This window comes from Podarcis cretensis (genome assembly GCF_951804945.1).
Source record: "Podarcis cretensis genome assembly, chromosome: 9".
NCBI classification, from domain to species: Eukaryota; Metazoa; Chordata; class Lepidosauria; order Squamata; family Lacertidae; genus Podarcis; species Podarcis cretensis.
The window spans coordinates 59707864-59733499 of record NC_137178.1 but is presented as its reverse complement, the minus strand read 5'-3'; the positions used below and the strand labels follow the sequence as shown (position 1 = coordinate 59733499).

At 45.3% G+C, this 25636-nt stretch overlaps 1 protein-coding gene across 1 annotated transcript; it reads left to right on the top strand.

Annotated features, from left to right (window-relative positions):
• Positions 1 to 94: 94 nt before the first annotated feature.
• BEND4 (BEN domain containing 4) lies at positions 95 to 25391 on the top strand (the record flags this gene model as incomplete). Its single annotated transcript, XM_079989761.1, is given in 10 exon segments — positions 95 to 118; positions 120 to 313; positions 315 to 382; positions 385 to 425; positions 427 to 514; positions 517 to 582; positions 14151 to 14714; positions 16296 to 16387; positions 19802 to 20042; positions 24435 to 25391. Coding segments are annotated over 10 exon segments (1596 nt in total). The 3' UTR covers positions 24653 to 25391.
• Positions 25392 to 25636: the final 245 nt, after the last annotated feature.

Here is a 25636-nt window from a genome sequence, read left to right as displayed (position 1 = left end):
GCGTCTCCCCCAGCGCCGCACGACGGGGCTCCGGAGCGCGGCGGCAGACGGGGCTCTGGAGAGCGCGAGCGGGCGAGCGAGCGGAGCGCTGCCGATGGAGGAGGCGATGCAGGCGGTGGGCGGAGGAGGGCCCCAGCGTGGCCAAGATCTACAAGCAGCAGCGCAGCCCTTACAGCGCCCTCAAGACCTTCCCCAGCAGCCGGAGACCGGCGATGAGCAAGCGCTACGAGAGACCCACCATGGTGGAGATCCCTCAGGTCAGGGCGGGCGTCGGGCAGCAGCAGCAGCAGCAGCAGCACTTCAGCCGCTGCCCGCGTCGGCTCGTCGTCGTCGTCGTCCGTCAGCGAGCACCAGCTGCCTTACCAGGCGCACGGCTCCTACCCCGCGCCCGAGCCTCGCAGGGCCACCCGCCCCGGACGCCGGCTCCCGCAGCTGGGACACCAGGCAGCGGTTCCTGCCGCCGCCGCCGCTTCGTCGTCGTCCTCGTCGGTCAGGTACGGCCACGGCCACCAGGGGCAGCAAGCAGCAGCAGCAGCAACAGCAGCAGCAACGAGGGAAGCGGCAGCCTGGAGCTCAGCGCAGGTACCAACTTTGGCCGAGGGGGCTGGCCAGGGTCGTTGGCGTGTGGTGCCTCTTCTGGCATACTTCTCGGGGAGGGAAGTTCAGCTTCCTCTCTCTAACACACACACACACACACACACACGCACACACGCCCAAGCTTATTCTGAAGGGCGCTGTGGCAAAGTAGCAAGGGTGCCTCTGGGCATGTGCAGAGCACACGACAATCCGTTTTGTAGCGGGAGGAGCGCGTTTGCAGTGCTCAGAGTGATCGCTAGGCATCAATTTTAACGACCAGGGGTGCCAACTTGAAGGAAATAATCAATCACATGATGCGCATAATCAATCACATGATGCGGTGCAGGCACACCATTTGAATATCAATGCCCATCAACTCAGAAGGGAGTCTGGCCCCCTCAAATATTTTATTGGGGGTGTTGAAGCGACCTTGGCCCCTAGGCATTGACTCCTGCCTTGCAACAGTATAGGCTGGTCCAAGGGTCCCTGTACAGTACTGCAGATCAAAGAGGGAATTGAGAATGAGAGGGAATAATTCATTGTTCAGGTGAGATGGGAACTGGAAGTCCCCTAGCTAATGCTCTTGGCAACTGCCCTACACCAGTCCTTATGAGGAACTGGTGCCATTGGTTCCACACCAAGGAGGTCACCTCTGCGTTTAGGCGTCTTGTCGCTGCTGGGTTGCATATTGATGGACATCCCTTGCAAACGGACTTGCAAAGCGTTAGGCAAGCTATGATCCATCTTGGCTGTTGGGCTTTGAGTTGCTTGTCCTGCTATTAAAAACTGGAGGGTTCTTTGGATATAGCTGCATCCCCTCAGTTGGAGAGGGGAAAGTGATTATAATTTGACAGAAGGTGCGTGAAAGAGATATCAGTGAAGCTGAAGGTTCAAAACTGTGGTTGGTGATAAGTCTGAGTATCCCACAATGGGTGGATTCTTAAAATATTAGAGGAAGGTCTTCCTCTCCCTTCCCAGCTTCATTCAAACCTACAACCCATCAGAAGCTTTTCACATTTGCTCAGCCTCAAAACTGGTTTAAAATTTCCAGTGCCGGAAGGCAAACATCGATAATATATAGCAGAATGAAAAAAGAGTCTCTGCCCATGCACAAAGCACCTTAAGCCTGCTGATGAATAACCACAGCCAGCATCCTACCCACCCTCTCCAAGGATTTGCATAAAGGGTTTCACAAGCCAGAGAGTCTAGATTCTCTTCCTTTAGAAATGAATAAATTGGGAAAAGCTAGGAAGTAGCCTCTGGGGACTACCTGTTGGCCAGTCTTCTGTTGGGAGGGAGTGCGCAAAACACCTACAGATTGTGGGGTGCTTTAGATCCTAATTGTGGGGAACATTTCCTTGTGTTGGGATCTGCATCTGGATCGAATCTGCTGTGTTCAGTATCACCATTTTTCCTCTTGTCGCACAGCTGCTAGCCCAGAGGGAAGAAGGGCATGGAGGGGGACTGTAGCAGCCGGACTTAATCTAGAGGTGAGAAAACTCAGGCCAAAGGGTCAAAATGCAGTCCCTCCATGCCTCTCTGTCTATCCCACAGGACTCTCTCCATGCCACACCTTCTCTTCCCAAAGCCATGCCCCTCACAGACCCTGCTTTGCCATCTTCTCTGGCCGAAATGCCTCCTGAACTCTGACAGTGCCTTTTGCTCACCTGTGTGATGAAGGATAGAAAGGGTGTGTGAATGTGTGTTGAAACTAGCCCACTTGTTGCTCCACCTGTTTTCCCCCCTGGGCATGTGGCCTTAGGAAGGTTGCTGCCCAGGATGGCCACCAGCAGACATTTTTCAGGAGTGAGAGATTAAAAACACTCAAGGTGAGCAGCAGATTTGTTGTTGTTTAGTCATTTAGTCGTGTCCGACTCTTCGTGACCCCATGGACCAGAGCAGGCAGGCACTCCTGTCTTCCACTGCCTCCCGCAGTTTGGTCAAACTCATCTTAGTAGCTTCGAAAACACTGTCCAACCATCTCGTCCTCTGTCGTCCCCTTCTCCTTGTGCCCTCCATCTTTCCAACATCCAGGGAGTCTTCTCTTCTCATGAGGTGGCCAAAGTATTGGAGCCTCAGCTTCAGGATCTCTCCTTCCTCAGGGATGATTTCCTTAGGTTTGATAGGTTTGATCTGCAGCAGATAGTTTCTCACAAAAAAAAAAAAAAATTGAGAGTACTGTGTGCACATTTTGTCTCCTACCTAAAATATTACAAATGCTAGAAACTTTTTTACTTTTTTTAATGGAACCTGGGACCTGGGGGGTTATGGTTTACCAGTGGAAGGTAGGGACAGTGGGTGCCTATATTCCCCAAAAGGGAGTGTGCCCCCTCATTCTCTATCCCTGGTCTCCTCGGAGCAGTCCTTGCTGCCGTCCACAATACTCCCTTCCATGATTACTAATTGGCTGAGCAGGATTCTGGACCGTTTTCACTGAGCTTGGAAAAGGCTTTCTCGACCGTGTGCCCAAACCCAACTATTTGTCAGATAAGTGTACCAAATCTTTGCAAAACAAGTGGATGTAAGAATTTGTGGCTTGGGGGCACTCTGTGTTAGAAGTGGACTAGGTGGCCACTACAGGCCCCCATCTGCACTATGCATGTAAAGCAGCACCAGAGCACTTTAAACAGTCATGGCTTCTGGGAACTGTAGTTTGTTACAGGTGCTGAGGGTTCTTAGGACACCCCCTATTGCCCTCACAGAGCCACTATTCTCAGAGTTCCCTGGGGAAAGGGATTGATAGTTAAGCCACTGTAACAGTTGTAGAGGGTCTCCTAACAACTCCTAACAGCACCCTTGTCAAACTACGGTTCCCAGGATTCTTTGGAGGAAGCCATGGCTGTTTAAAGTGGTATAATACTGCCTTAAACATATAATATGCAAGCTGGGACTCCGATTCCCCTCCAAAAACCAGCTTGGAAAGGAGGCAGGAGAAGAAGAAGGAAGCCAGAAGTCCTCAGCTGATGCCTGCTCATCTCTGCTAGTTCCCATGCAAAGCAGTCTGGGCAGTAGCAAGAAAAGTCTCTCTGTTGGCTGTGACTTCCTCTTTCGGTGTCCCCCTGTGCACCCCCCCCAAACCATTTGCACCTACCTCTAGGTGTCTTGGACCTTCTCCACATCCCCAAGAGGACCCGCCCACATTTCAGAAGCACTGCCATAGAGAGCCAACCAGGGAAAAGCTGAAGAACTGGGCTTTTTTTCCATTCAAGTTTATCTTGCTTCCTCTACCAGGATCTACTCTGATACCTGGGAGTCGCCTCCCCACTCATTCTGATACGTATCAGGTCTGGTCTTGTGGAATCTTGCAATTACAGCATCCAGGTGTCCAGGGTCTCCTTCAGGTTTTTCCCAAGAAGGACAACCTACTCTTGAAGTCGCCTCTTCCACTGTTAAATAGCTCTCCCGTAGGAAGTTTCTGCTCATGTTCAGCCAGATTCTGCTTCCCTGCAGTCTGAACCCACCTCAGGAGTGACAGATTATGTCTGCTCCTTCAAGATATTTAAAAAGCATCTATCCTGTGTCTGCCTTAATCTTCTCTTTTCCAGGCTAAACATGCTCATCCGTTTACCAAAAGTACAAACACAAGCTTGCTTGCATATCTTGTTTTGGACCTTATTTAACAAAATTAACTCCCCGGGTGCACATTCAACCTTCAGGTGAGTAATAAGGATAGAACTGAAAGTATGGATGTAAAAAAAAAAAAAAAGGTCAAAGGGTTCAAGGTGTGGGAGGAGCTGGCAAAAGGAGAAACTAAGCTGTGCTCTTGTAAATGATTATAATAATAGATCTTAAACGGTTCTTGGGAAATAGGATGAGCTTAGCCTGAATCCTTGGAGAGACGCTACCAACAGGAATAGTCATAGAATCAGAAAATTGTAGAGTTGGAAGCCATTCCCAGTGTCATCTAATCCAACCCCTTGCATTTCAAAATCTCAACATGGCCTAAGTTTACAGTACAGGCTCATACGATAGGCTTCTTATATTACTTTTGTCTCCATCATGCACATATGACTTCTGCCCCCAAGGGGACTTTTTCTTCATTTTGTTATAACTGTTGTAGATACTCTTGCTAGATAAACATTTTTTTAAAAAACAAACCTAATACACCCTCTGAACAAAGTTTTTCATGCCCTGCCCTAAACCTTTCTGTAGAAAATGGGTTAGCATTTGGTAGAAATTTCTTATTGCCGCTGCTTTGTGATCAAGATTATTGCTTTTTGTGACCCGATCTTTTGGATGAGAGCAGCGCACTGCTTCTCCAATGAGGTGAGAAAAAACACAGGACACAAATGACCATTGGAGTGACAGCTCACTCTTCTGTGACTTGCTTTCTGTAAAATGTACAGACTCTAGATACAGCCCATTAGCACAAAACAGACTGTTTAAAAAATCCCCCCAATAGATGTGTGCATGTAGATTTTGATTTTTTAAAAATATATATAATACATATATCTAGAAATAAATTTATTGAGCCTTGGCATGGGGGTGTTAACTGAGAGGTAGATCAAAATATTTTCTCTCTCTCAAGGTATAACCTACTAAGATGTTAAATGCATCTCTCCCTCTCTCTATCCCTCTCTCTGTTCTCCTTTCCTACAGATGGCTTGGTGTTAGAGCTCACGTAGTTCTTGATATGCAGCCTAAATTTGGCACCAGGAAATGGGAAATTGCATCTTTAAGCAGACTACAATCAAAAATGAATTACAATAAATCCTATATAATTGCATAGGTCATTCTCTTTAATGAGATTTTATTAACCTGACTGTCAAGCTTTTGAGTCAGGCAGATATTTTATCTTCTTCAACTGATAAAAGTGTCAGCTATAAACCACCGTATAAATATTCATAAATCTACACATCTGTGGCAGCCTATCAGCATCATTCTTTTGGACATTAAAAGCATTCTAATTACTTTCTGTCTAGCAGAGCTGAAAGGCTGACTGTTATAGTATGTGCTTGGCAGGCATGATTGCTTTTGTTTGCCATCACAAATAACAGCACCCCCGTTTTATATACTGAGGGTCCAGAAAATAGTCAGGGTTTGACTGAGCAGGCTGAATACTGGGAGGCAACCATCTGGTTTTGATAGCAGTGGGCATCTCAACTCATCTGTTCATTTGACACAGCCTTTGCTTATTTATTTATATAGGAGAATGCAGTGGGGGTGGGGGTGGGGTGGATGAAAGCCTGGTTTGGTCGCTTTGATAGCTGCTTGCCTTTTTTCCAGCAAATGCAATGTTTTTCATTTGTGTTTTTTTAAAGGCTGCTTCCTTCAAATTCATTGCAACCATCAGATGCCCCTCCCTTAGTGTGCAAGCTGTATCTGCTTTGAGCGGCCTCCTTTGCTTGCCCCTGGGGAGTTTGTGTGAAGGAACTAGCCATTATGGTGGGGCTAATAATATGGAGGAGTTTTTCACTGCCTGACTGGAAGGGAGGTTGACAATGAGCACCCCTGTGATTTGCCTGCCCATGTGCATGCACAAATTGCCCTGTGATATGAGACTGCTCTGCAAGGGGGACCATCCTCTCACTCTGCTACACAGATGTACCCAAAACCCTTTCCCATCCAACCCCCGCTTGAAAACTTCCAAGGAAGGAGAGGCCACCAGCACTCATGAGAGTCTGTTCCGCTGCCAAACAACTCTTACCGTCCGAAGTGATGTGCTTCATGTGAGTGCAGCATGTGTGTGTCGTGAAGAACGCCCAAGATTGCTCAGGGTGTTCTACACATGGTAGGACCAAGACATGCAATTCAAAGAGCTGTGTCACATCACATCATCACATTCCAGAGATCTGTGTGTAACCCATTCTGTTGCTTACAGTCCTATCAATTTCTTCTCTTGTTCTCGCAGGGAGTATCTACACCACAGATATAAACTGGTGTAATAGCCGTTCTTTCCCAACAGAATCACAGTTCAAGGGTGATTGGCAAGTGTTCTTAGCACTTTCATCATGCTACAGTTCCCAATAATTTTTGCAAAAAGCTGCAAACATTTTCAAACTGTTCTGAAGTTCATATAGCTCATTGCTTTCTTCAGTTCCTGCAGATCCCATGAAGATCTCTTTGATTTGCAGAGTGGAATAAGTAAATGATTAAAAATGTGATTATTCTTTCTGCCCTGCCAATAAAGCTTTCTGAATATCCGCATTCACTGTCACATCTTCTGTGTAGATCCCCCATGTACATTAAATAAACAGGTCTGCTAAACTTGTAAATTATTTCTATTCTGCTTTTCATGTCCTCGAGGGAGTTCAGATTGACTGGGTCGAAAGGAGGGATCAGAATATTGTTTCATTATCAAAACACCAGTGCTGTCTTTGCAGAATTGGAATGCCCTTCAGAAGGCATTTAACTGTCTGGTAAATATGATTGGATACAGAATGTCATTGCATTATTAGTCTAAGAGAATGGAAGGTACGCTTAGGTAAGAGATATGCAGAGCTGCTGTGGAAAGTAGCAGCAAAACAGCAGCACACCAGCTGAATGTTGAAGCTGCTGTTATGATTTTTCACTTTTGTACAACTGCTGTTAAAAATTTTCAGTGTGTGTGTGTGTGTGTGTGTGTGTGGGTGTGTCTGAAGGACACAGATGTTTCCAGCATTGCAGGATTGTTTTTCAAGGAAGAATGACTTGTATACAAAACGAGGCTTGTTAACAATGCAAACATTTTAGTCACTTCAGGCAGAGAGTTACCTAATTATATAAAACCATTGCTGGCACCAGAAAATCAACCCACAGGGAGAGTAGTTACGCAGACCAAAGAATAGGGAGAGCTTGGTTTTGGAGCTGAAGAAGGGATACCTTGTGATTTTTTCAGGTGAAGGATTAGCATGCGTTTCAGAAGTTGCTCTCCCCTACCTTCCTTGTACGCAGGGGGAGAGGCAGAGATTGCCCCTTCTGTCATTCCCACTTTTATCCTATCTCCAGCACCTCCAGAACACCCCATGTCACTGTAATGTTTGGACAGGGTCTGCCTGCACAAAATCCAATGCACGCAAGGCCAAATCACAAGGCAGATTCAAAAATATTTTTGAAGGGAGGAGGTAAGAGAACTGATGGCACAATTTGAACTTGTGCATGTTAGTTTTTAGGGTGTGTGCAGCCTGTTCAAGCATTCCACAGAGCTGTTGCGCAAAATATGGCTTGATGTTACAGGCCTGTCTTAACCAAATGACACTAAGCCACCCCATCACCCAGTGATTTTTATTCCCAGCTTGTTCGTCTTGCATTATAGCTGGGTTGTATGTTTTACTTTATATACTGTTTGCTGTACTATTTGTTTCCTGTCTTTCCAGTGGCCGATGGCCAAAAGCTCGTATGAGATGCTGAGTCAGTTTCAAAAGTGGCCCCTATAGGCGTAGATCCGCCCTCCTGATAAGGGCCTTGCTGCTGCTTACCTAGAAGTGGGCAGGGCAGGGAGGGCAGTGGCAAAGGTACTTGTTTCATATGCCGAAGATCCCAGCTTCAATCCCTGGAATCTCCCAACGAGAGACTGCCACATGAAATTCTAGAGGGGTATTGCTAGAAGTGTACAACTCATGAGCTAGATGAACCCAATGCAGCTTCTTGAAAGACAGTCCCTGTGACTGTAGTCATCTCATGTTTCCTTTTGTGGAGTGCCAGGTTGGATTGGGACCAGGAGATTGGGGTTCTAGTTGGAATCCCCCTACCTGTTTGCAATATGGTAGCAATGGGAACTTTCCTCTCACTGCAAATTGCAAGCATGCAGGGTAACTCCAGTTGAGACACTGGATTAAAGCCTTTCTCTCTCCGTGGTCCGGATCTGGCTTGATCTCTCCTACCCGGCCTCTTTCTGGCTATTTGTTAAACCACAAAAATGGCAAGCCACAAATATCGCCTCTGCCTCAACCCTAAGTTAGTACTGTTACCATACCAGAATGTTCATTGGGCACATTGTTGTATCACACCATCTGTCTTTTATGACAGCTGCTTCTGCAGTTGCCTAGTTAACAGGGCTGTAGTGGCATCTGAGGCCAGATCCACAACTTTGCCGCCAACTAACGCCATGTAAAATAAGCATGTACAGTGGTACCTCTGGTTACATACACTTCAGGTTACAGACGCTTCAGGTTACAGACTCCGCTAACCAGAAATATTCCCTCAGGTTAAGAACTTTGCTTCAGGATGAGAACAGAAATCGCGCGGCAGCAGGAGGCCCCATTAGCTAAAGTGGTGCTTCAGGTTAAGAACAGTTTCAGATTAAGGACGGACCTCCAGAATGAATTAAGTTCTTAACCCGAGGTACCACTGTATGTTGAAAAAGCTAAGAGTAGCTGCACTTCTCCCTGTTGCTAGTTAGCCAGGTGTAAAGTCTGCATGTTAAGAGCATAAAAAGATCAGACCAAAACCCCATCTAGTCCAACATCTTGTTCTCACAGCGGCAACCAGATGCCTATAGAAAGCCCACAACCACACTCTTCCCCCTTGTTATTCCTAGCAGCTGGTACACAGAGGCATACTGCTTCCAGTACTTCAGAACTCTTAGGTCAAATAAGAGGGAGGGAGAATGATTTCCCCTTTTCCTCCTTACCCTTCTGCTGAACTCACACATACCTTCATGCTTTGTCATTGGGGTTGAGATACTTCATCAGCTGGGGTCCCCTCTTGCTCAGCACTTCTTCTGAAGCAACATATGGAGGGGAATACATACACATTCTCTGCTGTAAGCTCTGTGCGTTGTCTCCATATCTTGAGCACTGTACTACATGAGAAACTCACAAGTTCACCATTTGCACATGACCCCTGAGGCTCAAAAGGAGGGTGTGGGAATCTCCAGCTTGCTTTACCTTCACATGCAAAGCCACCTTGAGCTTATTTGTTTCATGACATCAGTAAGAGACTATTTTCATGAGGTGTTGAGTTGAGCTGTAGGACTTCAGACCACGATTGGTGCACTGTTCTGATTCAAAAAGATTATCTTGCCTCTTTGAAAGTCCCCCGAGGTTTAAAAACAAAATGCCACTTCCCTGCATGTGGAAGGCTAGTGAGTTGGGTGAAAGGGTTTTAGCCTTGCTGGATGTATTAACTTTCCATGTGCAAGTAGTTTTTCTTTGATTTGTTGAAGTTTGCAGTTCAAGAAAGAATGTGCCTTTTTCTGCACGTTTTGAGCAGGGTTGCAAAATGCCTCTTCAGTAAGTGAAAGGCTAACTCTCACACCTTCTGCTCTGTAGGTTTCTCCTACGTGAACATTCAGTCTTCAGTTTTAGTTTTGGCAAGATAATCCTTTTGAATCAGAACAGTGCACCCAAGCACGTAAATAAACACCATGCCTCTTTATGTTCTTTTTGTGAACTTTTACACCCACACAGTTGTTAATAGCACTGGATTTGGAACTGTTATCCAGCATCCAGTTGAGGCTAAGATCTGAGGGGTTTTGGTATGTAAAATGTTGCTGAAACCACCCAAGACTGTTTTAAGTTCCGCCTTGTTTCCTTCATTGTACCAGCTGGTGCCATTCCTACAGTAGGACAAAAAGGTTCTACAGCACAAGCTCTAATTTTGTTTGGGTACCTGCAGTTTTCAGAAAAGATGCACCAGCACATGATTTAAGAGTCTTGCTATAAACAATTGTTCCTAAGAATATGACACTTAGGGAAACGTTCTGGGTTTCTTTGGTCAACTTTCTTCAAATAAAATCTCTTACTAGCCCTCTTACAAAAGAAAACATGCAGCTATTCTACTTGGTTGCTTCATAAGAAATAAACATGCATTGTCTGGCTAATGAATGTAAATATATCAAGCTGCATATAAATATATATGTGTGTGTGCGCGCATGCTTGCTCTTTTACCGTGACTTATGACCATTAGGTCCATCTACCACTGCAAAATGTATAGCTAGAGATGCACATGAGTTTTAAGATTTGCAACAATTGGAGCTGGGGCAGCCAACATGGTTACTTCCAGATGTTTCTGGATCTCACCTCCCATCATCCCCAATCATTTACCATGACGAGGAGCTGGTGAGAGTTGGGTTCTTCCAGATGCCCTGTTTATTGCACATCCACCCTGGTGACTCTGCAGAAAGGTTTTACAGCATTGCTTATTTCATGAGCATTTATTCTGATTCGTTTGTCTGGAGGTTAGATGGTCTTTTGTCAAAACAAGTGCTACCAACACTGTTCAGTGTGTTTCCCCATCATTTCCTTATCATGGAAAGCCTGATCTTACGGGGAAACATGTTGTTTGTGCAGGACCTCCAGTCAACCATAATGGCGCAGCTTGAATTTGCCAAAATGTGACTGAATACCAGCTGAAAATAGGAATAGGCTGGAAACACCCTTGGAGCCCAACAGTGTCTAGAGAGTGCCATGTTGGTCATCCCTGGTTGAAGCTATTGGTTGGAACATACGCAACATAGTCTGATACTATAAATGGCATTGTTTTTTCAATATGTAAAAAATAAAAGAGACTCAGGACAGCTACAGCTTCCTTACTCATTTAGTGTTATATCTACCCGGAAAGCTGTCTGTGGACAAAAGCCAGCTCCCTCAGCTCCGCACTTCATAGTTGCCTTTGACTGGACTTAACCTTCCAGGGGTCATTTACCTTTACCTTTTACCATATCTACAAATTTATCTTTTCCTGATTTTAAAATGTGATAAGTCATTTACATTTAAATTTGCGGCTTCAAAAGTAGATCATGCCTACAATCTAGGGGAAATCATAATATTTAACGCAGCATATATAATGTAATTTGAAGTCTCCATTCACATGTTTCTTCTTCTTCTGTGGATGGAGGAGGTGCAGGGGAGATACAAAAGGCAGAGAACTTCTGAGAACTTGGGATCATCCTGATTAAAATGCGCACAGTAAATACAGCTTCAGGTCTAGAATCTGATTATAGGATTAAAACGGATGAAAAACTGCTGTGTATTTGAATTACAAAGTTCCAATCAATATCTTCCTTTGATATTTTTCAAAAGAGAAATGGAGTGAGTGAATAATGAGGGAAGGCAACCTTATATTGAGGCTGATACTGATATTTACATTTTCATTATTCTTTTATCATCTGATCATGATGTTAGCAGGAGTCTCTCGTTAGTTTTTTGTTTCCTGTTTTCTCATTCTCTAGAGCTGTGTGACTCCTGTGGAAGCTTCCTTCCACCAAATGTGTCCAGGATGGGTGCAGAGTTGTCTGTTGTCAGGTGGGCTTTGGTTTAGGGTTGGCACTGAGGGAAAGCAGGTTTCTTCTGCCTTTCACAACGGTGTGGCAGGCAGGAATTCAACAGGCTGAGCTTGGAAAGTTTCATTAGTTCACATTCTGTCCGTCAGACATTTTAGTATGTGTTAAACCACTGATTTTATTTTTTGGCCCTCCACACCACCTGCAAAAAAGGGACACACATTTGCATATGACACAGAGCAAAATGTGAATGTTATGCAAATCTGTGTCCTCTGGTGAGTGGGTTGGAGGGCCTAAGCCACATAGAGTGTACTGGACTCTTCAAATCTGTTGGCACCCCTGGACATATTCCAGAGTCTAAAATGACAGCATGCTGGGTGGTGGCCTTAGAGCTTTAGAATCCATCAGGGCTAGAATAAAGAATAGAGTTTCTGCAGTTCCTGGGAGCTCTCCATGGTCCTGCAGTGTCTTAAGTCTGGATGGGTACCTAGGCCAAAGCAGACATTGCATTCACATGGGGTGGGGTTGGTTATGAAGGAAAGGCAGCCTGGAGGAATGACTGGTTGTAAGGGGGACAAACTAGCCATTAGCCATATTGTTCACCCCACAGGTGTATGTCTCCCTATGGAAGGGAGTTTTCATCAGATGTCTGTAGACTAGACTTATGCGGATGTGTGAGATCTACAAAGTTCTGCATCCGAGTGCAAGACTGACAACACTTACCTCCATTTGTTCAATAAAATGGAATTGAAAGTGGCATTTTTGCAGTTGGGTATCCTCCACCTTTGGTCCCCTGATCCCTCTGAACAAGTGCTGGTGCGAGCCAAAATGGACCATCACTTCACTGATTGTCAGCAAGGGGATCAGGGCATGCATGAAATGTGTTGAATGTTCATGCAGGACTACCACTTGGGTAGCAAAGGGGACAGTTCCCTCTCTCATATTCTTCTGTCTACCGCATCTGTGTCCTGTCCTTTTTCTTCATATAGGGTGTGCATAACCTTATTTTGCTTGTGATCGTTGCGGCAAACAAGTTAATGAGGTTGAGTCACAGGGAGTCACAAGGCCACCTGTTGAGCTTCATGGCCAAAGCAGGGATTTGAACCCAAGTCTTCCCACCCCAAAGCCATCATGTTGTGCAACACATCACTGGCTCTCTGGAATGCTCTTTAGATACTTTCCCCCAGCCAAGTGAGAACTATTTATCCAAAAGAACTATGTGATCAGCCCTATTTGTGTGGCTGACTTATTTAAGAGTCTTCTCTGCCACACAGGACCTTGTCATGGAGGAGCAGCTTCCGCATGGGCTGAGATAATGTCTTTAAAGTTCCATTATTCCTCTACAACATGCTGATGATGCTATACACCAGTCATCTGGATGTTCTGCACACACATGTCCCTTCCCTACTGAAAGTTAAGATCCTCCTGCACCAAAGCATTGCAGATGGCATGTGTCCCCCCTTTCCCACCCCATAAGAGACCTGCTTGGCTTTTTCCCACCTTTAGAAAGCAGGCTTCAGACCTCTCCTCATCAAGTATTTGGGGAGTGAGGGATGCCAAGAACACATCCATGCATATAAAAGGCAGGTATAACTGAAAGGGGCCACAAATATCTAAAATGCTTCAAATTAAGGGCCAGTTTCCTGGTTAGAGAAAAATGTGTTTGTTTAGCACCTGAAAGTAGACAGTGATGGTGCCAAGCATAGCTCCCTGGGGAGAGCACTCCATAAGTGGGGAGGCACCACTGAAAAGGCCTGTTCTCTGTTGCCATCATCTGCACCTCCTTCAGAAGGGGCACAAATAGGAGGACCATGGGTGCCAAATGCAGGGCCTGGGTTGGTTCATGTGCAGAGAGGCAGTGATGATGATGATGATGATGATGATGATGATGATGATGCAGGACCTTGGTGAATTTAATGTGTTTGTGTGATGTTGTCTTGCTGTTTTCATCCATAATGTATTCTGGATTTTTGCTGAAATCTACTTCCTCATTCGGGACGCAGAAGGCACTGTGGGTTAAACCACAGAGCCTAGGACTTGCCGATCAGAAGGTCAGCAGTTCGAATCCCTGCAAATGGGGTGAGCTCCCATTGCTCTGTCCCAGCTCCTGCCAACCTAGCAGTTCGAAAGCACGTCAAAGTGCAAGTAGATAAATAGGTACCGCTCCGGCGGGGAGGTAAACGGCGTTTCCGTGTGCTGCTCTGGTTCGCCAGAAGCAGCTTAGTCATGCTGGCCACATGACCCGGAAGCTGTACGCTGGCTCCCTCGGCCAATAAAGCGAGATGAGCGCCACAACCCCAGAGTTGGCCACGACTGGACATAATGGTCAGGGGTCCCTTTATCTTTACCTTTACTTCCTCATTCTATCCAGCTAGCCAACTAGACTGTCTCTACTTTGGGTTTCTGTGATTTGTCTCCTCTTTTGTTTCAGAGAGCCGTATGATTCTGGATGCCTTTGCCCAGCAGTGCAGCCGGGTTCTTAGTCTTTTAAACTGTGGTGGGAAACTTCTGGACAACAGCCGCACTCAGTCTTTGGTTTCCTGTGTTAAGCAGGAGAGCCTGAGCTTTAGTGAAAGACCAGAGCAGTGCCAGATTGGGAAAATGGTCCATAGCCACGTGTCAGACAACTTGGACCTAGAGCTGCAGTACATGCACAAGAAGCAGCAAACCTCTGCTTTTCTGAGAGTCTTTACTGATTCCCTTCAAAACTATTTGCTTTCTGGAAGCTTTCCATCTCAGAATGCTTCCTCCTTGAGTGATTTTGGCCATTTGGCCGACGTGGATCCACTTTCAACCTCTCCAGTGCACACGTTGGGTGGATGGACATCCCCAGCAACCTCCGAGTCCCATGGCCACCCGTCCTCTTCCACGCTTCCAGAGGAGGAGGAGGAGGAGGAGGAAGGCTACTGTCCTCGTTGCCAAGAGCTGGAGCAGGAGGTAATTTCATTGCAACAAGAAAATGAGGAACTTCGACGGAAGCTGGAGAGCATTCCAGGTAATCCTAACCGAACCATTTGACACATCTAGTGCTGTAGATACATAAGGTGCAAGGCCCAATGACTAGCATCTATAAATCCTGTTAACATCAGTTTGTGCTGTTTGGTTTAAGGGTCAAGGCCACCATGGATGTTTGATGTACCAGAATTCAGAGGCATAGTTCCAAATAAACACGTTTCGTGTCAGGATATTGTTACTTGTCACTTTGCAGTAGTGTAACCAACATAAAGTGTTCCGTCCTTAAAACGTCATCCTTCATGATTAAATAAATGGGTTAGCATACTATCAGTACTATTGTTCAACAGAAAGGTTAGCTAGGAATATCTATTTTTTCCAAGTCCAGAGGGCTGTTCCTTCCTTCTCAGATTGGATGGCAGGGCCTCTTTGAGTGTAGCACCCACCCTTAGCTAGTTTCCTTTAGCCTCCTACAAATTCCAGTGAGACAGGTGTAAGTATACTCCAGCACATTTCTTTGGTGTAACCTGTGTCCTCAGATGACTTAATATAGACCAAGGGTGGTGGTGTCAGACTCCCAACTCCCATCATCCCTGGTTGCATTGGCCATCCCAATATAGACGATGTTCAGATAACTCTTATCCTTTAGAATCAGCATCTCAAGGCCCCTGTTTAATGAGAAAAGGCATCAGTGGCCAGGTAGCATTTTGTAGCCTGCTGCCCTCTCTCACTCTCCCACCGTTGTTCTAGAAGACCCTTGCCTGAAGCCCTGGAGAACCAACCAGTGCAGCCAATACTGAGCTAGTCTAAGCAATGGACTGACCTGCTAAATTTGACGTGCAGTGATGTAACTCTATCCACCATTCACATTTTCCCCCTGCTTCTCCCTACTCCTGCCTCAAACTTCGTCTTACATTCTTAGAGTTCCTACTGGTTTATTCATTGTCCATTCCTTTTCTTGCTCGCAGTGTTTGGGTACTCCTGCTGGCAGCTGGCATGAACAGCCTGCCCTGAACTGCTCACTCAGTCCTATTTGGCATGGGCTTTCCTCACCCACCTGTACTTAGTGACTTGCCCATCTATGAAATTGCACGTAGCTTGAAGGTGTAACTGCTCTGCCCACATCCACCCCAAATGATGGAAATTAAGAGGCATGCTTCATGCTGGAGATCTAGGGGCTGCTGTGAGAAGTGGGAGAGGTGGCCTTGTGATTGACACATGGGCGAGCCCATCAAAATCAAGCACGGTATGGCTGGCTCCAAGCCAACTTCCCCATGCTTGATCCACATTTCCTGCCACCACATCTCTGACTCTTTCTTTTTAAGGGTCTCTGTATTCTCTTCTCCCTTCTCGCCCTTCCTGTATTTTACATTTCTGTCCAATGTTTACCCCACCTTTCTTCCAAGGGAGGCATTTCTTTAGTCTTGCAACAATCCCGGGAGGAGTTCGTGAGGGCTGTCCTGTTGAGGGTTTCTTCACACATCACAAAGGAGCAAACCTCAGGAAGGAAGAGTAAACAAAACTGTTCTGGGGGTTTTCTGAAATGGTGTTTGACTCGCTGATATGTTTGCCTTTTTAATAATAAGCAGCAGATGTACACTCACTTCCCCTGTTTTTCCTACAGTGCCCTGCCAGACTGTTTTAGATTACTTGAAGGCTGTTCTTCAGCATCACAATCAGCTTATGATTCCTCAGCCAGCAGAGCAGCCAGCAGAGGTACTGTACAGGGGTGATAAGAAGTGCCTGGAGCCTGGCTACTTCAGTGGGCAAGTGTGCACAGGGAAATAATGCAGTGCTGGATGAATATGCCTTTTACTTTAAAAAAAAAGTGTAACAGCAAAACTCTCGTTTATCTTCTGCAGTGCATTACTACATTTACAAGACACTGAGAACCATTCACTCTCAGCCTAGGTACATTGATAATACACACCCTGGTGCAAGATTTGCTGTTTACATGTCCTTCCCCCACCAGGCCTATAATAATAATAATAATAATAATAATAATAATAATAATAATAACAACAACAACAACAACAACAACAACAACAATAATAATTTAATAACAACAACAACAACAACAATAATAATTTAATTTATTTATACCCTGTCCATCTGGCTGGGTTTCCCAACAGAATTAAAAGCACAATAAAACATCAGACATTATAAACTTTAACACGAATGATAACATCTCTTTGTGGACATTATTGTATAATAGGCCCCAACTGATGTTAAAGGTTATACATACAGTAGACAAGCGTTAGAAACTTGAGACTTACTCCCTGTTACAGTGGAACCTCAGTTTTTGAACGTAGTCCATTCCGGAAGACAGTTCAACTTCCAAAACAATAGAAAACCGAGAATCAAAGGGCTGGCTGCAAAGCCAATGGGGAAAAAATGAAAAAGGCGCCTCGGAAGCCATTCACTCCTGGGTTTTCGGCATTCGGCTTCCAAAATGTTTGGCAACTGAGATGTTTGGAAACCGAAGTTGGACTGTACCTGTAAAACGTACATGCCCAGTCCATATGTGAACTGCAAGTTTGATGTGACCATTTCAGCTGTCATCTGGACTTCTCTCCACATAGGATTAGCTGATGATGTGCTTCTGCCATTGGCTGAATTCATCATTTGAGATGGTCCTACAGAAATGAGCCCTTTTCACTGCAGCTATGGGAGACATCTAGCATGTTAGCACTAGCTAAACATCTTCCATTGTTGTGTTGTGGTGAACAATTGCAGCCTTTGGTCCATGCCCTCTCTACAGGCTAATTTAACAGTGATTCCCTCTTTGTAGGGAATTGTAATTAGGTGAGGCTAAGCAAACACTTAGCATCTAACCAAACTTTAGTTCACATGATTTTTTAGAGGAAGCTGTGACAGTTGCCAAAATATATAAGCACTGTAAATTGACAGAGTAGGTGAGGCCTCTCTGAAGCGGGACGCAAGGCACATAACTGAACATTGCCTTTTTTCACATATTTCCACATAACGTTGTGTTAGAAGGTTTCTTCATTTTGTCTTGTAAGTCTCTGTCTGGCTCTATAGATAGATAGCATCATATGCTGGTACAGAGGTTAAAACGTGCTTTGTTCAGTTGGTTAACTACATCACATGAATTTCTGCCAAAACACAGCATACTTTTCACAAAGGGTTATTGTGTCCAGAAACACACCACTTACAGAAATCAGTGCCATTAAGTCTAGAGTGCTGTGCAGCAAGTTGTAATTAGATCACTGTGCGCACACTCAACAATAATTGAGGGGTGGGAATGTTAAAAGAGGGAGATATTTGAGTAGCGCCATTTGTAATTAGGTCAACTTTAATATCCTCTCCGAGAAAAAAATGCGGTGAGATCTGAACACCCCTCCCCCAAAAGCCATATGGACATAGGGTTTTACGTTACACGTTGAGGCTTAAATGTCCACAGGCGAAGTGACCTAAATCTTGTGCTGGCCAGGAGGGCAATTTGCTGCATACTCTTTACATGAAAAAGTTAAGCAAACATCAATGTTTCACACACTTTCCCCTTCCCAAATCGTGAAATATAAAGCGACAATTCTAGACATCTTGCTTACCTGGGAGCAAGTCCCATTCAACTCTGTGGGTCTTGCTACCAATCAAGCATCCTTAGCATCAGACTACATGTTTGCCACAGGAGATGGTATTGGTATACACTTTGCAAATATATAGGTTGAGCAGGTTTGTATGGAAATGTAGGAAGAAATGCGCAGGTGATACGAGATCCACAGTAACATAATCTTAGTGCCTCCAACTCCAATGCCTAAAGCCCAACTATTCATCACTTGCTTTGTACAGGAAACAAAACACCCGATAAGACTCGAAATGCCACCCAATTCAGCTCCCTTGAGATGAGTGAAACTTTGTTCCAGGTGCTTGGAATATCCTGTTCTCCTTTCAGTGTCCCTCACCCACAGTTAGACCCACACCAGAGCTTCAGGAGATAACTATTTCTCCACAGCCGCATGGCCCACTTGCAGTTAGGCGTTACCCTGAATCATTAGTGTGTGTCAGGATTTACCTTGTTGTGTTTAAGAAAGGGAGGCCAAGGTCCAGGGCAGTTCATGGGGGCCCAGCACCCCCTGGTTTTGTATATTCGCTTCCTACATGGAACCTTCTCTGCTTTGACTTGTCTGCTGAGGAACTAGTTAGTGTCCAGCATGGAACCTTAACCTGCTGCTGAGGATTCTGGGCTGCGTTCTGAGTTACACAGGCTGTTTGAGCCAGGCCTGGTGGACCTCACTGTTGCTTCTCTTCAACCATTCCCTAAGAGTGTGTCCAGTAACATATTCATAGCACATCCTTGTAACTGTGGGTTGCAGGAAAAGATTTGGCGGTTGAGTGCAAGCCATTGTACCGATCATCTCATGGAGGAACCCCACCTGAAGCTTCCACAGAAAGCCAGATGTTTCTATCAGGGTGAATGCCTGCTTATGGGCTTCCTTAGCTGGGCATTCTAAGCAAACGGCAACCAAGAGATTTTGTGGGGCAAATTGTCCACCCCACAAAGCTGCCATCTGCCTTTACGTAGAATTCATTAATAGTCATGCAGCTCTGGGAACTGAAGGTTTGCAACTTTTGTTTATTCGCTTTAGAGTTTCCCCTGCAACTTAACCGCTGTCACGTTCTAAGGGTGTTAAACAAAAGGTAATACGTTAATTATGTAAATGGAATTATTATAAAAAGTAGCGTCTGAAGTAGCTATCCATCAGCTGCCATTGAAAGGCCTGTTTGATCACACTCTTCAAAAGACATTTTTGCACATTCTAATAGATGAAGAAAGAAAATTATATTTAAATAGCTTTCCCAATCACTGGATCTTGACACTTTTTAACCTACCTGTGAAAGTATATTATAAATAGCTTCTTTCCTCTCAAGGTGTTCATTATACCTCACTGGTTCTTGTTATAGAAAATGCAAATGATTTCTTATTTTTTTTAATGCTCATTCTCAGTATGAGCAAGTCCTTGTTCCCGTCAGCCTATGTTTTCACTGTCAGCATTTCACAGCTGCCTAATTTCTGTTTTATTTTATTTGGCAACTGACTTCATCTTCTCTGCCTGTTAGCCTGCTGAAAAACCAGGAAACTGTTCTGATCTCTCTCTATTTTTTTAGGGGAGCAAACAGTTGCTTAACAACTATCCCGTCTACATCACTAGCAAACAGTGGGACGAGGCAGTGAACTCCTCAAAGAAAGATGGGCGGAGGCTCCTTCGATACCTCATCCGATTTGTCTTCACCACCGATGAGCTTAAGTACTCGTGCGGCCTTGGGAAAAGGAAAAGGTCAGTGCAGTCAGGAGACACTGGTCCTGAAAGACGCCCTCTGGATCCAGTAAAAGTAACATGTCTCAGAGGTACTACATCTTCTCACTCGGTGTCCACCATACGCAATCTCCATTTCACCGCATTGGCTTTGGGCTTTTAGGCAAGAAGGCTTAGCTTCCTGTTCTCTTATGTGGCCTGGTGCCTCCCAAACTCTTTGGACAACAACTGCACCAGCCCCAGCCAGGATACCTGTTTTGGTTGGAATGATTGGAGTTGTAGTCCAAAACCCCTGGGGAGCACCAGGTTGGAGATGTTTGGTCTAGAAGGAACAGGGAGCTTCCTGTAAACATGGGATTCATGGGGCTTAGGTTCCGCCATCAATCGATGGGAGATGGGTTGACTGATCACTTACCTGTCTAGTCAGTTTATCCAGCAGTTTTCAGACTGTGCTCTGGGGAACTCGAGGGTTCTTCACTAAGACAATTAGCACGGGTTGGGAAGTGTCTCTGGAAGACTGCCTCCTCCTCACCCTCACCACCACCACCCATTTTCCCCTGCAGTGAACAGATGTGAGGATGTTTTAAAGGATGCGCTCTCAGTTGTTGCTAGGTGACAATGAGGTCCCAACTGGCCTCATGTGAACAGAGCATGTGCCCTAGACAAGAATATGCCCCAAAATTTACTGTAGGCTGCTAAAGGGTTCATAAATATAGAAAGTTTGAGCAGCATTGAGAAGCATTCCTCCCCCTCCCCCGCCGCCAAAACCTCAAAAGAGATCCTCTTTTGGAGATAATTAGCATTTCCTTCACTAATTTACTATGTAATAAGCCCAAACAGCTGCTCATTAGATGGCAAGGCCATCTTTAATATTTTCTTTTTCATTCTCCAACATCGTAGGAAAAGCCAAAATTAAAACAGCCACCATAGCAAAAAGGGTGTTCTTACCCAAGCCCCTCTCATAAAAACACAATCCAATTGCTTATAATTGACCCTGCCTATTCAAATCAACTAAAACTTTAATCAGACTTTAAATTAAACTTGATTATAAAATAGATTCAGGTTGATTAATCTACACATCTAAATGTAATTACTTGGATTCACTGTTTGAAAAAAAATCAGGTGGCTTTTCTTGTCCCGATTAATCCTTGATTGAATGAAATGTGGTTCTTCGTTGAAATCAATACACTGTCTTCAGAAAAAGAGATAGAATTGTTTCCGAAGTCCATTTTTAATGAGATATGGAAGCCATCCTTAATGGAATGGAATGGAACAGACGATATCCAGGTCTTATGGCCACAGTCTAGCCGTGGCTGCATACAACTCACTGTACACAACAACTATCACAGTCCAGTTGCAAAACCAGGGAGAGATGGATGACGCCCTTGCAGAGGTTTCTCTGCAGCAACTGCTCATGTGTCAATGTGCTTCCACCCATAGATCTCTCTTGACAGGTCAGGACGTACTGTATTTACTCGAGTCTAATGTGCCATCGAATCTAATGCGCACCTCAATATTCAGAACCTTGAAACAACAACAAAAAAGTATTTGCTGGCGGATGTAACGTGCTTCCTCTGCAAGGATCTTGCATGTCTTCTCGCTAGCTTTTAAACTGCTCCATTGAGGCCTGCAGCTGCTCACCCCTCAGTGGAGAGGTGGGACAGAGCCTGCACCTCACTGCCGGCTAGCACGAGCTCGCAGTGAGGTACGTATTTACTTGAGTCTAATGCTTGAGTCTAATTACTTGAGTCTAGGGACACGGGTGGTGCTGTGGGTTAAACCACAGAGCCTAGGACTTGCCGATCAGAAGGTCAGCGGTTTGAATCCCTGCTACGGGGTGAGCTCCCGTTGCTCGGTCCCTGCTCCTGCCAACCTAGCAGTTCAAAAGCACACCAGTGCAAGTAAATAAATAGGTACTGCTCCGGTGGGAAGGTAAATGGTGTTTCCATGCGCTGCTCTGGTTCGCCAGAAGCGGCTTAGTCATGCTGGCCACATGACCTGGAAGCTGTACGCCGGCTCCCTCGGCCAATAAAGCGAGATGAGCGCCGCAACCCCAGAGTGGGTCACGACTGGATCTAATGGTCAGGGGTCCCTTTACCTTTACCTAATGCGCCATTGAATCTAATGCACACCCAATTTTTCGCAGCTTAATTTGGCAAAAAAAAGACGCGCATTAGACTCAAGTAAATACGGTAATGGGTTTTATTACCTTTGCAGAGCAATGGTGAGATTATTTCAGTGTTATTTTTGTGTCACGCTATAGCCATGTGAAGCAGATCATTTCAGAAGGGAGAAAATTCTTTCTCTTCCACCTCCCCTTTATGACATCTAAATGTAGAGGCACCGGAATGGAACTTTTCAAATGCCAAACACACTGGCTCCAGTCGAGCGCTAAGGACTAGTGGCTTTTGCAGGCCTGCTATTAGCACTAGGCATTTGACTGGCAAGGTATCCCTTGCAGGGCTGACACCTTGTGCACCCTTCCTCAGGTGACTGCTGTCACCTTGGTTGCCTGACAGACACACTTGCTGCAGCTGTCAAGCTCCTGCTTGCTTGAGAGCTGGCTTGCCCTGAAGCAGCACTGTTAACAGCTCAGGAAGATTAGCACCTGCTGAGCTGTATGGGTTATTGCAGCAGAATCGTCCCTCAGAGGCTTGAGGAGCAGCAGATGTGAGTGCAGTGGCAGCTTGGGCTCCGAATGGGATGCACTTTAAAAGATGCATCCATCTGCTTCAGTGGGGCCCGGTTTGTGATGCAGATGTGGATCGGCACTTGCACTGGCTGCACACAGGCATGGGAGTGTGCTTCTGCATGCTGGTAACCATCCCTTGCTGGATCGAGACCGTCCTTAAATGTCAGCAGTGGGGTGCTCAATTGCACACTAAATAAAAATAAAAAATGCAGGTGGCAAGCCTTTTTGCACGTAAATTGCATATATACCTCACCAGTCAAGGCATGCAGGCATTAAGTGGGAGAATTAGGCAAAACATAACTTAGAGTTTCGAACACATCTCTGTTGGTTTGGTGGCTACCCAGCATTTGACACTACTGAAAGGAGCTTCCACACAGTCGCTGATAGTAGACTTGGTATGGCTTCTGCATGCAATCCCGCCCCCCTTTTTACAACATCTGCACAACATCATCTTCATCAAGATGACACCCCATATTCTCCACCCCACCCTCTGTCCCATTTAATCTGGATTTACTCTTTCTGCCAGTTTTATTTTTACTTCTCAGATTTTCCCAGGAAACAATAATCCACATTAAATGGGAAGGTGATGTGGGACAGCATTTTGCTGAGGGCATTGCATGGACACTGGGCAAATCTCGCTTGGCATGAACCCCAAAGTAGGGTGCTGTGTGGAAGCACCCAACATTTGAAGTGGATGTCTACTGGCATCATGCCTATTGCTTCGAATGGCTTGCTGAGGCTTTTTTATTATGTTGGAGGAGGTTTAATTTTAATGGGGCCCAAGCTGTTAGCCATAGATTATATTTCTAGAACACGAAATAATCCTACAAGGGAGAGGGAGAAAGCCACCTTTTCCTAAGCCCTGCCAGTTTGTGCAGGCAGAGTAGAAGGCTGCGTCTCTGTGTGGCTCCCCCCCCCCCTTTTACAGCTCTTGCTAATTTCATTCTTTATAACTCAATTTCTGGACAACATATTATTTAAAAAACATCTTGAAGCATTTCACAGTAGGAGTCGCTCAAAATTTTGAAAACTTCATTAAACTGCAGCCGCGTATATACAATGGCTATGAGTAACAGCTGAAAAAAAAGGAGCATAAAATTAAAATGGCAAAGAAAGCACTCTGTCTTGGGAGTCCTGCATAACTCCATCCCACATGCCCTATCAACTGCAAAACAAGGATCGCAGAATTGTGGAGTTGGAAAGGGACCACAAGGGCCCAACCCCCTGCATTGCAGAAATCTTCTGCCCAACATTGTTCAGAATAGCTTGACTTAGTGAATAAGTTGTGCAAAATAAGAAAAGTCGTGCCAGTGTGTTCTCCCTGTGTTAATTTTACAGAATCGAAATGTCCACTTTTCCGTGCAGTTTTTAATTTATTTAGTATGAAATCAGCACTGTCCCGGTCAGTAGACGGTTTGTTTCCAATGCAGATGTTTTCTACCCCTTTTTCCTGTGTTCCTGCTGCTGTTCCTTAACATCCCACGCATCCCATCACTCCTTTCCCTCCCAAACACCTCAACTGCTAACCCAGAAATGCTTTTGGAAACCCACACTGTGCAGCCGTCCAGTACAAACTGTGTTAATTCTCACGGTGTGTTGAAGCCCCTGATGGGAGCTGGAGAAAGGACTACATGCTGCGGGAGTTAAAGCTATGGGGTTGGCTCTCTTAGCATTGGCTCCGAGAATATATACCTGGCGTATGAATGCGATGCCACCGCATGCCCCTGCCCAGCTTGCGAGAGAGCTAATGGTGCCAGTGGGCCGCTGTTGCTAACTCCACATTTTCCTGCAGAATTCATTAGGATGCACTGCACGTCCAACCCTGATTGGTGGATGCCTTCTGAGGAACAGATAAACAAGGTGTTCAGTGATGCCGTGGGACATGCACGGCAAGGTCGTGCGGTGGGGACGTTCCTCCATAACGGCAACTCGTATTACGAAGGGATTGAGCAACATAGTTCGCAAGACGACCTCTTCAACAGGGGCATCCACGATGGATCTGGAGACTGATGGCAAAGGAGAGGAAACACACACACACACACACACACACGTGTATTGGGGCAGTGAAAGAGACTGTGTGTTTGATGTGCTGTTTGACGTGACTTAAGAACGCAAAGCATGTTCAGTCTTGTTTCATCCAAGGCCTTCCTGTGAAATCCCATAGTGTCTAAGCCCAGACTTCTCAAACACAATATAAGGACGCAAACCTACTTCTGAGTGGGTGGGGAGCAGAATTCTCCTCCACACAAAATAATAATAATAACCCCGCCACACAAACCTTTAAAGTTGGCACATCAGGAAACAGGCCAGGCTAGGAAGCGTCTGCCTTACATGTTAGTTATTTTATGTGAAGGATTTCCTCTCCTGTATTTTCCGTATTCGAGTCTCCACCTGCCATCTTAACGCACAAAACTCAGGTGCGGTTTTATCTTCCCACCTCACGTGTGGCAATAAAAACCAGTCTCACAGCTCTATATATCTTCACAGTGGTCAAATGCAGTCGCACCCCCCACTGACACACAACTTTACACTTCTGAGTTCATGTGCAATTTTAGGGATTAGGAACGTGTAGTGACATTTCATTAAATCTGGAAGGCATCTAAATCAGGGAGAGTTTTGACAGGTTGCATTTTATTTTGGAAGTTTCCCTACCTTTTGCGGGTGGGGGGGGGCAGGGGCGGGAATGTCACCTAAAGATGCTGGAACTAGTCTATACTGCTAATAGATTAATAAATATTCCAAGAGATAACTTGTTACTTTTCAAGCTTTCTCTGTCGCTTTAAATGTTTTCTGTATAGCCTTGCTTTTGCTTGTGCCACAGTTTTGCGTACAATCACTAATTCAGGAATACACTCCTGCTCTCTGTCAAGTGTGCAGTGGCCCTTACATCCCTAGGTGGCATAATGTTAACATTTTGTATTTTAAGCTGAATAATAATAATAATAATAATAATAATAATAATAATAATAATAATAAGGCCCTGGCTCTAGTTGA